We start from the raw sequence: 14,104 nt of genomic DNA on the forward strand, positions 1-14,104 counted from the left end.
GACATCTAAAGAACAAGTGCTCTGGGTTTCCTATCTCCCTCAATGAACAGGCGCAAAGTCTCTGAGCATATGGGACTTTTTTAAAGGATCCTTCCAGGACCGGCGAGGGCAGAGCCGAGCTTCTGGCAAGTGTAAAAGTCCTTCTTGCATTTTTGGATACAAGAAAGGAGAGATATGCAGCCGGTGCGGCTATATCTCTCTTGCTGATTGGATTTTATTCTGTGGTAGATTGACAAGAAGAAAAACACACTCCAGTAAAAATTTTTCAGAAAGGGGCAAGGTTAGATGCTGATGTACAAAGCATTTTTAAATAAAAAAAATTCAAGACTTCTTTTTCTCCGCTCCCCCTTTCTTCACACCCAGGCCAGCCCTGCCCTCTGCCTGCCCCTCAGAGCCGGTGCCTCATGTGGGGCTGGGCCTTGGCAGCGGCAGAGAAAGGCTGGGAAGGGATGAGGAGGTGTGGAGCTCCCTCCCCACAGAGCTGCATCTGACACCTTGCCCCTGGCAAGTGCTGGACACACAACACTTTGCCCTGGCTTTTGAGACCTGAGGTGTTTATTTTTTGGACCACACCTTATTTCTGTGACTGCAAGTTTTTTTGAAACAGTTTTAAATGTTGTGTTTTAATGTTGTAACACTCCCCTGGTCCTTAGGGTGAAAGATGGGTAGCTAATAATAACAATGGGTTCAGATTTCTCTGTGGATTGCTGTTTCCATGTACACATTTGTGTTCCCTCATCCATACATGGGCACTTTTAATTTTATGCCTCCCAAATCTCAATGTTTCGCATTCCCACTAATGGGCGCTGTGCTTGGTGAAATATATTTGCATTGTCTGTTGCTGTCCCCTCCCCTAAATCGGCACTTCTCTGCCCACCATAACTTCTAGAAACCTCAGATCCATTATGGGCATGCCTGCAAGTATTTGTTGATTTTATTTTTTTAAGGAAAGGACTGATCTGTTGCAAAAGATATTTTCTTGGAGCAATAATGGTTTCTCTCTTCCTAATGTTCACAGACTCTTCAGAATCCATATGCAAGAGGCCATGAAAGCTCAGACTCATTTTTATATACTAGTCAACAATATTTCTTCCACAAATATTAAGTTGCATTCTCTTTTATTTTATTGTAAGTAGACAAGGTATAGCAATTTATAATCCTTTTAAAAAATAAATTTCTTTTCTGTTCTGTGTCATCTTTCTGAGCATTGTCTTCTCTTTCCCCCTCTTTTTGTTTTGTTCCTGTAAAGAAAAAAACCCACACACAATTTTAAAAACGCAAATGAGTTACTGGCACCACAGGTATTCCCCATTCATCACAGTCCAACAAAGTGGTCCAGAATGATACTGTGACTGATTGAATCAACCACCACCGAGAGATCCAGGAGATTCATCAAGGTCTCAGCCTCCCTTGTCTTCCAGGGAAGATCATCCACTGGAGCAAGGAGAACCAATGTTGTGTAGGTTGCCATACGTCCAGAATTTCCTGGACATACTCAGTATTCAGCCCTCATAAACAGCGTCTGGACGGAAATCGCTTAAATGTCCAGGAAAATCTGGCTATATGGCAGCCATGTTGGTAGTGTGTCCGGATTTCCACTTTTTGAAATATGGCAACCCTATTGTTGTACCCTCTACACATTTGAACTATAACTCCCAACAGCCCCAGCAAGCCTGGCCAATGTAGAGAATTATGGGAGTTGTAGTCCAAAACATCTGGAAGGCATTACATTGGCTACCCCTGCCCTACAGCAACCAAAGCAGTTTAAGATTTCAAAATTAGGATAGACATCACAATGGAACAGATCCTAACAACCTGCCTTCATCCAAGCGTACGTGGAAGTCGCATTGTCCTGATACATCAGATTTGGCCAGGGTCAAATGATTTGACACTGGTCAGTAGTATCAGTAGGACTAAGGTGTTCCTTTAAGAGAGGTCTGACTGACAACTGCAGACTTTCCTCTTCCAACAAACCTTTTAAAATGAGTTCGCTCCCAGTTTGCATCTGTGTTGGAATTATGTTCAACGTGTTTTTATTGCTTTATCACTTGTTGCTTTGCGAATCTGTCTCCTTTGGGAGGAAGGGTGGGAGATATCAATGTAATAAATAAATAAACTTGCCCAACAACAGCTCCTTTAAGATTAGATTGCCTCATTTCAAAGGACTTCTCTTTAACTGACAAACGGCTGTTTTCCTTACCGTAAGCAAGAAAACCACGTTGACAAGTTTTAAATGGGGAAGGATAAGAGGCTATGAAAACCTGCCACTCACCCTAAGAGACCCTCTGCAAGTTGACATCCCCTTTGATCTCCAGAGCCCGGGCGCTAAAAAAGGGAATGCGGTGGACGTATTTCAGGAAGTCTTTACTATTGACAGTTACCTAGGGAAAGAATAGAACAAGAAAGTGACAGCACAGGCAGATTTAGGGCAGCACGACCGGTACCTCCGCATAGGGTGCCAAGCAATTGTCATCTAAGACATGTGCCCTCTCTGAGGGACGTGTGAAGGGTGGTGGCATGAGAATGGGCCTTTTCAGTGATGGCTCTCTGCTTGTGGAATGCTCTCCCTAGGGAGGCCTGCCTGACAGCATCATTATACAGTGGTACCTCGGTTTAAGAACAACCCTGTTTACAAACTATTCGGTATACGAAGTCCACAAAACCGGAAGTAATGTCCCGGTTAGCGAACTTTACCTCGATCTAAGAACGGAAGCTGAACGGTGGAAGGGCACCAGTGGCGGGAGGTCTCATTAGGGAAAGAACTGCTTTGGTTGAAGAATGGACTTCCGGGACGGATTAAGTTTGTAACTGAGGTACCACTGTATACAGTAGTACCTCAGGTTATGTACTTAATTCGTTCTGGAGGTCTTTTCTTGACCTGAAACTGTTCTTAACCTGAAGCACCACTTTAGCTAATGGGGCCTCCTGCTGCCGCTGCTGCACGATTTCTGTTCTCATCCTGAACAAAGTTCTTAAGCTGAGGTAATATTTCTGGATTAGCGGAGTCTGTAACCTGAAGCATATGTAACCTGAAGCGTATGTAACCCGAGGTACCACTGTATCTTTATGCAACAACATTTTTTTTCACCCAGGCTTTTGCATGTAAATTTGGATGGTTTCAGAGATTTGTTGTCTCTTTTTAGTGGGTGAGATGTGTTAATCCTGCGAAAAAGCTACTAATCAGTAGAAATAATAATAACTATCTTAATAATGACTACCACTAGGAGTCAGTAAAGTTGTTTTGATACAGGAGAGAGAGGTCTCATCGCCTAGCTCCCATTAGCAGCCTTGCCATGATTTTTTTCAGCTAGCTGCTGCCTCTGAACTGTCTTCAAAGGCAGAAATCATAGTTAGGAAGCCAGTCTCAGAAATGCTTCATGCCACAGGGGCTATTTGCACCTCCAATGACAAAGATGAGTTCACTAGGAAGATGAATTCATACTTTGAAACATTCTTTAGATAGGAGAGGGCAACGTGCCTTATCTAATATATTAACATCAGGGGCTGTGTGTTTTCCGAAAACAAGGAGTAAAGCTCAGAGCATGTTTGCATTTGCTCATCCTTGAGAGTATTTGCGGATGCAAAAGAATAGAGGGAAAAGCAAACTCAGAAGCTTATGCTCATCTATGTTCTTGAGAGTCCCATGGACTGCAAGAAGATCAAGCCTATCCAATCTGAAGGAAATCAGCCCTGAGTGCTCACTGGAAGGACAGATCCTGAAGCTGAGGCTCCAATACTTTGGCCACCTCATTGGAAAAACTTTTAAGAATTCACATTAGGTAGTCAAAAAACAGTAATTTAAACAAAATGTTTATAAAAAAAGAAGATAATTACTTAACGTTTAGCTTCCATTGCACATTATATCCACTGAAGTGGGAAAAAAAGTATAATTTTCTAGATGTGCCCTTTGAGAAATTTGGTTTTGGCAACTGCAAAACAACATCTTTGAAATCAGCGCTTGCCTTATCTTCTACAATGGGAAAGACAAACATACAAGATCCTGTTTTCCCCCCTGAGATATGACAATTGATAATCGGTCATATAATATTTAGAAATGACTTTGACCATGTAGTAAACAACAGGTTTTTACTTTTCAAATTTCATGAGTAGGAAAACAGTTGAGATTTCATGCAAACTTGTATATTGGGGCACTATTGTACACTAGTGGGGCACTTTTATATGTATCAATGTGCCCCATGCCTTAGTGTATCTAAGTGCCCCAACGGACATTTTCAGAAAACTAACAATTATTAATAAAACCACTGAACTTATTTTAAAATCACATGTAATCCTGATTACTGAGTACGAGAACTTACCTTTGGTATTTTTCAATCTTAACTAAATCTTAACTAAATGACATAAAACAGCATTGGAACACTTTTACATTTCACATAATTTTTTAGTTTGCCTCACTAAAAACACACCTACTCTCATCAAACACCAACGGCGAACTGGCAGGCGGCGCAGTCGCAACTGTCGTACTCACACATGTATAGACCCGTTTTAGTGATGTCACGACACAAATAACATTTCTCGATATTGAAATATTATTGGTGTATCAGTGTGCCCTACACTATTCTAGCCACAGCGGTCACGTAAAGAAATAGATTAAGTGTTCTTTTTTTTGGTATATCATCATCTGTTATAGCCAATAGAAAGGCTTCGGGTTTTTTCAGAACAAAAGGCCAAATTGATAGTTAACAATGTGGTTACAGAAGAGTTTAAAATTGAAAAAGGAACACGACAAGGTTGCCCTATCTCCCCATTGTTATTTATCTCAGTTCTGGAGGTGCTCTTGAATATGATTAGAGGAGACCGCTTGGTGGAAGGAATCCAGGTCGGAGTGAAACAATATAAACTCAAAGCTTTTGCAGATGACCTAGTTTTGACCCTGCAGGAGCCAGAATCTAGTACGAAAAGAGTATTACAATTAATTCAAGATTTTGGTCGGGTGGCGGGATTTAAATTAAACAAGCAGAAAACTAAGGTATTGGGGAAAAACCTGACAGATGCAGAGTCAGAACGGTTTCAGAGAGAGACAGAGTTAAATGTGGTTAAAAAAGTAAAATACCTAGGGGTAAACATAACAGCAAAAAACTTGAGTCTATTTAAGGACAACTATGAGAAATGTTGGTCAGAAATTAAGAGAGATTTAGATAGTTGGACAAGACTGAAACTTTCCTTGTTAGGCCAAATTGCTGCTATCAAGATGAATGTATTGCCAAAAATGTTGTTTCTGTTTCAAACATTACAGATTGTGGACAAGACAGAGTGCTTTCGGAAGTGGCAGAGAGATATCTCTAAATTTGTCTGGCAGGGCAAAAAGCCCAGAATTAAGTTTAAGATATTAACAGACGCAAAAGAAAGAGGGGGCTTCGCCCTGCCAGACTTAAGGCTGTACTATGAATCAGCAGCTTTCTGCTGGTTAAAAGACTGGCTACTTCTTGAAGACACTGATGTATTGGATTTGGAAGGTTTTAACAATGCTTTTGGTTGGCATGCATATTTATGGTATAACAAGGTTAAGATCAACAAGGTTTTCAAGAATCATATTGTCAGAAAAGCAGTGTTTAATGTCTGGACAAAATATAAAGACTTACTGGAAAATAAAACTCCAAGGTGGCTTTCACCATTGGAAGCTAAGGCCCGAAAAGGACTCAATATGGAGGCCAATTGGCCAAAGTATTGGGAAATACTAGAAAAAATGGAGATAACTGGAAATTGCAGAGTATGGAGAAAATGAGAGATAAAGTGCGAGATTGGTTACATTACGCTCAGATTAAGGAAGTCTTTAAACTTGACAAAAAGTTAGGGTTCCAGGTGGAGAAATCGAAGTTGGAAACGGAATTGTTAGAGCCTAAGACTAAGGTACTTTCAAGAATGTATAACTTGCTGTTAAAATGGAACACACAAGATGAAACGGTAAAATCGGCCATGATAAAGTGGGCACAGGACATTGGGCACAATATCATGTTTGAGGACTGGGAAAGGTTATGGGCTAATGGGTTGAATTTCACTGCATGCAATGCTTTGAAAGAAAATGTAATGAAAATGATATATAGATGGTACATGACCCCAGTCAAACTTGCAAAAATATACCACTTGTCTGATAATAAATGTTGGAAATGTAAAGAAAGTGAAGGAACATTCTTTCACCTCTGGTGGACCTGCCCTAAAGTGAAGGCTTTCTGGGAATGATATATAATGAACTGAAAAAGGTATTTAAGTATACCTTCTCTAAGAAACCAGAGGCCTTCCTTTTGGGTATTGTCGGCCAAGGGGTGGTAAAGAAGGACCGAACATTTTTCATGTACGCAACAACAGCAGCAAGGATACTTCTCGCGAAGCATTGGAAAACTCAAGATCTACCCACACTGGAAGAATGGCAGATGCAACTGATGGACTATTTGGAACTGGCTGAGATGACCGGCAGAATCCGAGACCTGGGAGAGGAGACGGTAGAAGAAGATTGGAAAAAATTTAAGATCTATTTGCAAAAACATTGTAAGCTGTATGAATGTTAAGCAGGATGCTTGATTATAAACAATTTGGCACCATTAAAATAGATGAAGCGAAGTAGGAAGATAAGTTAAAATGTAAGAAAAAACAATTTTTCTTTTGGATAATTATTTGGCTAAATTTAATTTTTTATGGAGCATAACCAAGGTATCTAAAACTTGAGGGATAACATTGATAACCAGACAGTAAGGATGGAAGTAAGGTTAATTTTTTAACGTGGAAGGTAGGAGCGGGAGATGTGAGGAGGTCACAAGAAGATAAGAAAATAAGTCATGTTATGTTATAACTTTGTTTGTTTATTATATTGTAACTTAAAAATTTCAATAAATATTATTTAAAAAAAAAAGAAAGGCTTCGGGTTTTTTAGGGAACGTAAATTTAAAGATCCTTTTAAGTTCCACATACACCATGTCCCAATAACCTTTACCAAATGACCACCACATGGGTCATTCTCATCAAGGTGTTCACATCTCTAAAGGGGATGATGAAAAGACATACCCCTGCAATTTCTTCTGAATGTCTAAACGCAGGGCTTTTTTTTCAGCCAGAACTCATCCAGCATCTCTCAAGAGGGCGCCATTGCCATTCTAAGAGAACGAGGGAGGCGTTCATGGTGAGTTCTGGCACCTCTTTTTCTAGAAAAATAGCACTGCCTAAACATAAAGCCGGGACACGGGTGGCGCTGTGGGTTAAACCACAGAGCCTAGGACTTGCCGATCAGAAGGCCGGCGGTTCGAATCCCCGCGACAGGGTGAGCTCCCATTGCTCAGTCCCTGCTCCTGCCAACCTAGCAGTTTGAAAGCACATCAAGGTGCAAGTAGATAAATAGGTACCACTCCAGCGGGAAGGTAAACGGCGTTTCCGTGCGCAGCTCTGGTTCGCCAGAAGCGGCTTAGTCATGCTGGCCACGTGACCCGGAAGCTGTACGCCGGCTGCCTCGGCCAATAAAGCGAGATGAGCACCGCCACCCCAGAGTCAGTCACGACTGGACCTAATGGTCAGGGGTCCCTTTTCCACTTTACTTTACTAAACATAAAGCCATCTTGCCCGTTACAGAAAAAGTAAAGCCATCGTGAGCCACGAGAATTAAAAGCTCACAGGCCATGAGAAGACTGTTTGATGGAGAAGAGATATGCCCTGCTAGCAGCCTCACCCTGTAGCAGTCGCTCATGACATCGATGATCATCATAAAAGTAGCCCCTGCCTCGAAAGGAATGGGCCAGCGTTCCTCTTTTCCCCAACCTCCGTTTTGCTTCGTATTGCAGACCACCTCATTTTCATTCATCCGCGGGTTGAAGTGGAAGACGATGTCGCCATTCTCGCCCAACAGATTAACAGTGAACGCAAACCTGAAATGCGATATTGACACTGATGCTGCACAGGAGGAGATGGTACTGAAGGGAAAGGTGGGGTGAGGGGGGTTAATAGCGGAGGGGTAGTGGGAGAAAGGGGTAGTTTGAGGCTGAATTAAGAAAGGATGTCCTGAAACTCACCTTAGAACGATAGAATCGAAGTTGGAAGGGACCCTGAGGATCATCTAGTCCAACCCCTTGAAATGCAGGAATATGCAAATGTCCCATATGGAGATCAAATCAGCAACCTTGGCATTATCAGCGCCGTGCTCTAACCAACTGAGCTATCCAGACTTTGGGATAGGATGGGCCATTGTTGTTGTTGTTGTTGCTGTTTAGTCGTTTAGTCGTGTCCGACTCTTCGTGACCCCCTGGACCAGAGCACGCCAGGCACTCCTGTCTTTCACTGCCTCCCATAGTTTGGTCAAACTCATGCTGGTAGCTTCGAGAACACTGTCCAGCCATCTCATCCTCTGTTGTCCCCTTCTCCTTGTGCCCTCCATCTTTCCCAACATCAGGGTCTTTTCCAGGGAGTCTTCTCTTTTCATGAGGTGGCTAAAGTATTGGAGCCTCAGCTTCAGGATCTGTCCTGCCAGTGAGCACTCAGGGCTGATTTCCTTCAGAATGGAGAGATTTGATCTTTTTGCAGTCCATGGGACTCTCAAGAGTCTCCTCCAGCACCATAATTCAAAAGCACCGATTCTTCGGCGATCAGCCTTCTTTATGGTCCAGCTCTCACTTCCATACATCACTACTGGGAAAACCATAGCTTTAACTATACGGACCTTTGTTGGCAAGGTGATGTCTCTGCTTTTTAAGATGCTGTCTAGGTTTTTCATTGCTTTTCTCCCAAGAAGCAGGCGTCTTTTAAAGCTTATTAAATACATACTGGTGTATAGTGCTAGGGAAACTGCTTAACGCAAAGATGGCTGTAGTTTTCACCTCCTTAAATGTGTTGCATTTCAATGCATTTTCAAGTATCTGCCTAAAAGAAAATGGTGGGGAGGTTTGCTCACCCCGAGGGCCACATTCGCTTTCTGGGCAATCTTCTGAGTGCCACCCCCCAGTGGTGGGCAGGGCCAGAGGCAAAATGGAGGAAGGAGTGGTACTTACTTAGTAATATAGTTTTACCTGTTGCGCAGCAGATTAGTTTTTCCATCAGCCTTCACCAGCCTGGTGTCCTCCAAATACTGTGGGACAGCACTGGGTTGTTCAAGGCTGTCCTTCATCCACTCACCACTTCCCTTCACTCAGGGAAGCAGAAAATGCATGATCAGAGTTTGAGGGTCAATTCCAGTCAGGCAAAAACACTCTGGATCTGAAGCAGGGCCAGTGAACAGTGTGGCCTGTGGAGAGCTCCAAGGGCCAAATTCAGAGGCCTGGAGGGCCGCATTTGGACCCCAGGTCTGAGTCCCCCATTCTAAATTGTCACAGAGTGGTGGTGTGATGTGTAGCCAGTGCAAAAAAAAAAGGTGACTTTTTAACAGCTGCACAGAAGAAAGAATTCTGGCAAGTGTGATTTGTCCTGAAGGGGTGGGAAAAGTTCTGACAAGTATTGACACCCTGCAAGGGAACATTGGGCAGGGAGCAGCAATAGAATAAACTCTAGCTTTCTTTTAAAAATAACAACTTGTGATAGCAGTCATTATTGAAAGGAAGGTGTGACCAGTCCAGGCTTTTTAGTAACAGCACTTGCCTCAGGAAGACCCAAAATTTACCGCGGAATCGGAGCAACTGGCCAAAGGGTTTGGGGGGTTGCCATTTGCTCCAATTCATTTGGGTTTTCCCAGGTAAAACATGGGTTTTCCCCAGGAAAACCTGAGGGCACAACAAACACTCGAACACAGAGCTGGAAAGCCTGGGCAGTTGCCTCAAAAGCATGAAAGCAAAGGTGAGTGTGAATGAGCCCTCAGTGTAGCTCATAGTATCTTTTCTATGTGACAAAAAGTCAAAATATAGTCTGAAGAGTTAGTCTCGGTGTGGTAGAGGGTTTGGGCTCCCTAAGATAACTTTTGCCTCTTGTTTTTGTCCATGGAGTTTTCTTGGTAGGGATACTGGAGTGGCTAGCCGGTTCCTGCTCCAGGTGGATCACGTTTGGTCAAAACTCTCCACTATGACCTGTCCATCTTGGGTGGCCCTGCATGGCATAGCTCATAGATTCTCTGAGTTATTCAAGCCCCTTCGCCACGGCAAGGCAGTGATCCATGAAGGGGATCACTTCATTCCCAGTAGTGATGTATGGAAGTGAGAGCTGGACCATAAAGAAGGCTGATCGCCGAAGAATTGATGCTTTTGAATTATGGTGTTGGAGGCGACTCTTGAGAGACCCATGGACTGCAAGAAGATCAAATCTCTCCATTCTGAAGGAAATCAGCCCTGAGTGCTCACTGGAAGGACAGATCGTGAAGCTGAGGCTCCAATACTTTGGCCACCTCATGAGAAGAGAAGACTCCCTGGAAAAGACCCTGATGTTGGGAAAGATTGAGGGCACAAGGAGAAGGGGACGACAGAGGATGAGATGGTTGGACAGTGTTCTCGAAACTACCAGCATGAGTCTGACCAAACTGCTGGAGGCAGTGGAAGACAGGAGGGCCTGGCGTGCTCTGGTCCATGGGGTCACGAAGAGTCGGACACAACTAAACAACAACAACAACAACAAGATAACTTTTTGACTTCAGCATGGGAAATTATTTAGCAATAGGAGAAAGATTGTAGGAGGGGTAAGGGCATTTGTTGAGGGAAGGAGGGCATGGGAGGCAAAGAGGAGGCACACAGGGAGACATACCCTTTTGCGGAATAAAGGACCTGGCCTATGATGCAAATCGACATCCCCCCACGCAAGGGCGCGTGAAAGTATTGCAGAAAGGGAACACCCTGTGGAGTAGAAAAGCAAAAGTCATCACAACCTTGTTCCTATTCTCCAAAATGAACTATACATTTATCACCACCATCTATTATAAATCTCTACTTGAAGTAAAGGTAAAGGGACCCCTGACCGTTAGGTCCAGTCGCGAACGACTCTGGGGTTGCAGCACTCATCTCGCTTTATTGGCCAAGGGAGCCAGCGTACAGCTTCCAGGTCATGTGACCAGCATGACTAAGCCGCTTCTGGCAAACCAGAGCAGTGCACGGAAACGCGGTTTACCTTCCCGCCGGAACGGTACCTATTTATCTACTTGTGCTTGATGTGCTTTCGAACTGCTAGGTTGACAGGAGCAGGGACCGAGCAACGGGAACTCACCGCGTCGCAGGGATTCGAACCGCCAAGCTTCTGATCAGCAAGCCCTAGGCTCTGTGGTTTAACCCACAGCGCCACCCACATCCCCTACTGGAAGTAGTTAAGTTTTAAAAATCAGGGGGTTGCTTCTCAAATATGCAGACTTGGTCCTAGAGTTGGGGACACCCTAGGCAGCAGAGACCTTAACTTGGGGATAAACTTGAAGCCACTGGTGGACCTCAGCTGGGGGAGCAAGGGTTAATTCCTCCTCCATGCCCAACACAGTCCCAAAAATTATCAGGTCTTCCAGCTAATGCTATTCTATTGGCTTTGGGGTTGGAGGGAGCCCAGCATGTTAAATGCAAAGAGATAAAATAGCTGTCAACGTTTCCCTTTTTTTAAGGGAAATTCCTTTATTCCGAATAGGATTCCTCGCAAGAAAAAGGAAAAGTTGACAGCTATGATTTAACATCCTCCTCTGGTTTGGAGAGGAGGAAGGAATGTGAGCCACATCACTGCTGAGGTTAACTGGAAGTCAGCGGTTAGGATTTGCCATCTGGAATAACTTCCTGGTGGTAGGAGCTTTTTGATAGCGGAACGGACACACTCAGAAGGTGGTGAACTCTCATTCTTTGGAGGTTTTTAAGCAGAGGTTGCCTGGCCATCTGTCATGGGTGCTTCAGTTGAGATTTCTGCATTGCGGGGGTTGGAGTAGATAACCCTCAGGGTCCCTTCCAGCTGAACCATTCTGTTATTCTATTATCTTAGCTGTCCCTCCCCCCCCTACTGTGCCTTGAACAGCAGCCTGGCAGACAAAATATTTAAGGAGACAAGCTTTCCCCATCACCCAATTCCATGCCATAAACCCTGCTGGGATCCTTTGCAGATGACCGCAGTGCCAGGAGACAGACAGTCCACAGCAGTGATTAGAGCAGGAATGACCAATAAAACAAAAACTCTTCAAGCGTTTGACTGTTCCCCCGATGGCACTTTCCTCCATTGTCCCGCCACGCAGATGGATGACAACTTCAATTCCATGCCAAAGCTCTGCCTACTTAGTTTCTGCATTTCCTATATGTTTGAATCAATATCTGATCCTAGCTGCAGGTCGGCATTCCACCTGCAAGCTTGGTCAGGTTGCCTGCAAAAACTCTGCTGTGAAGGAGGCAGGAAAGGGACTGTAAATCTGCTTGGCCACTTATTTAGAGATCTGCTTTAGAGATCTGCCTCACCATATGAGATGCATGCTGTTATTTAGCTCCAGCTTTGTGCTCCATGTTGCACAAACATACCGTATTTTTCGCTCCTATAGGACGCACCGGAACATAGGAGGGGGAGAACAGGGGGGGGGAATTCTCCCCCTCTCTGCTCAGCGCCCCTTCAGCAAAGTGGCAGAAGAAACCGAGCCCCTTCCATTTCTCCTCCCGCTTCGCTGAAGGGGCGCTGCGCAGAGAGGGAAAACTGTGCAGCGCCTCTCCAGCAAAGTGAAGCCTGGAGAGCGAGAGGGATCGGTGTGCACCGACCCCTCTCGCTCTCCAGGCTTCAGTTGGCTATCCACAAGCCTTCGGAGCGCAGCGGGAACTCCTGCTGTGCTCTGAAGGCTTGCGGATAGCTGCCTGAAGCTCCCGGAGCGTAGCGGGAGTTCCCTGTGCTCCGGGGGCTTCAGGCGGCTTCGCGTTGCTATCGCTGAAGCCAAGGAGCCTGCATTCGCTCCATAAGACGCACACACATTTCCCCTTAATTATTGGAGGGGGAGAAGTGTATCTTATAGAGTGAAAAATACAGTAATCTATTGATAAGATGGCCACGCCACCCTTCTTCCCATTGCAATCCCAAAAGCTTTCATCTCTTAAACATCTTATTTCTATACTCACTGGATGCAAAATAGGTGCGGAGAAAGCCATCTTATAGAGCTTGCTGGAACTGACCGAATGATTCTCCACCTTTTTCTGCCCTCCAGAAACGTGACGAAAGGAGATGCTTATATAGAATTAAGTTTCACTTCCTCAGGAAGCAAAGCGTGTGAAAGCAAAACCACCAGGACTGTTTTACCTTTAAATGAGACGGTTCTTCAAAATCTGCTTTGCTGCACAAGCCTTTTTCCCCACCTGCACTACATTGCCCTGTGACTGATGTCAGCAATTTCAAAAAGCTGATAGAACTGTGGCTTTTACTTTTTTAAAAAATAGTATTGTTTGATGGCATACCTCTATGCTCTTTGGAAGCCCAGAGCACTTACTTGAATTGTTATAATTTTTCCTTTTATTCGTGATTATTTATTGGGGAAACAAAGTGCTTTCATTCATTATGAAGCCGTTTTTAAAATTTAAATTTGAATAAATGTTTATGGGTATTGATGCTTTGCTTTGTTGTTTATAATAATAAATGTGAGAGAAACGGGATTCTTTCTGGGTTAGAAAGTTTGCACAAGTATTAACCCCCGTGCAAGGGAACCTTGGGCAGGGAGGAGATATAGAATATACTTTAGTTTTCTTTTTCATAGAATCATAGAGGCACAAGGGCCATCGAGTCCAACCCCCTGCCAAGCAGGAAACACCATCAGAGCACTCCTGACATATGGTTGTCAAGCCTCTGCTTAAAGACCTCCAAAGAAGGAGACTCCACCACACTCCTGGGCAGCAAATTCCACTGTCAAACAGCTCTTACTGTCAGGAAGTTCTTCCTAATGTTTAGGTGGAATCTTCTTTCTTGTAGTTTGGATCCATTGCTCCGTGTCCACTTCTCTGGAGCAGCAGAAAACAACTTTTCTCCCTCCTCTATGTGACATCCTTTTATATATTTGAACATGGCTATCATATCACCCCTTAACCTCCTCTTCTCCAGGCTAAACATGCCCAGCTCCCTTAGCCGTTCCTCATAAGGCATTGTTTCCAGGCCTTTGACCATTTTGGTTGCCCTCCTCTGGACACGTTCCAGTTTGTCAGTGTCCTTCTTGAACTGTGGTGCCCAGAACTGGACACAGTACTCCAGGTGAGGTCTGACCAGAGCAGAATAC

General features: G+C 44.1%; 1 protein-coding gene across 1 annotated transcript; it reads right to left on the reverse strand.

The window, feature by feature from the left end:
- Positions 1 to 1,101: 1,101 nt before the first annotated feature.
- On the reverse strand, positions 1,102 to 13,101 carry LOC309376209 (galectin-9-like). Its single transcript, XM_081922479.1, has 5 exons — positions 12,963 to 13,101; positions 10,657 to 10,745; positions 7,673 to 7,868; positions 2,273 to 2,381; positions 1,102 to 1,241 (listed from the first exon to the last, which is right to left on the reverse strand). Exons 1-4 carry the CDS (start codon positions 12,990 to 12,992, stop codon positions 2,274 to 2,276), a joined length of 423 nt encoding a protein of 140 aa, XP_081778605.1. The 5' UTR covers positions 12,993 to 13,101; the 3' UTR covers positions 1,102 to 1,241; position 2,273.
- Between the last annotated feature and the right edge of the window lie 1,003 nt (positions 13,102 to 14,104).

Source organism: Podarcis melisellensis (genome assembly GCF_964234715.1).
Source record: "Podarcis melisellensis genome assembly, chromosome: 8".
In the NCBI taxonomy this organism is placed as follows: Eukaryota; Metazoa; Chordata; class Lepidosauria; order Squamata; family Lacertidae; genus Podarcis; species Podarcis melisellensis.

What these genes read in the sequence shown, in the direction of transcription:
- LOC309376209 (XM_081922479.1), bottom strand. Translation starts at nt 12,992, where the DNA reads ATGGCTTTCTCCGCACCTATTTTGCATCCA. An exon ending in GTCCTTTATTCCGCAAAAGG is followed by an intron (nt 7,869 to 10,656) that starts GTATGTCTCCCT and finishes ATCGCATTTCAG; the next exon opens with GTTTGCGTTCACTGTTAATC. An exon ending in TCATGAGCGACTGCTACAGG is followed by an intron (nt 2,382 to 7,672) that starts GTGAGGCTGCTA and finishes TTCTTTCCCTAG; the next exon opens with GTAACTGTCAATAGTAAAGA.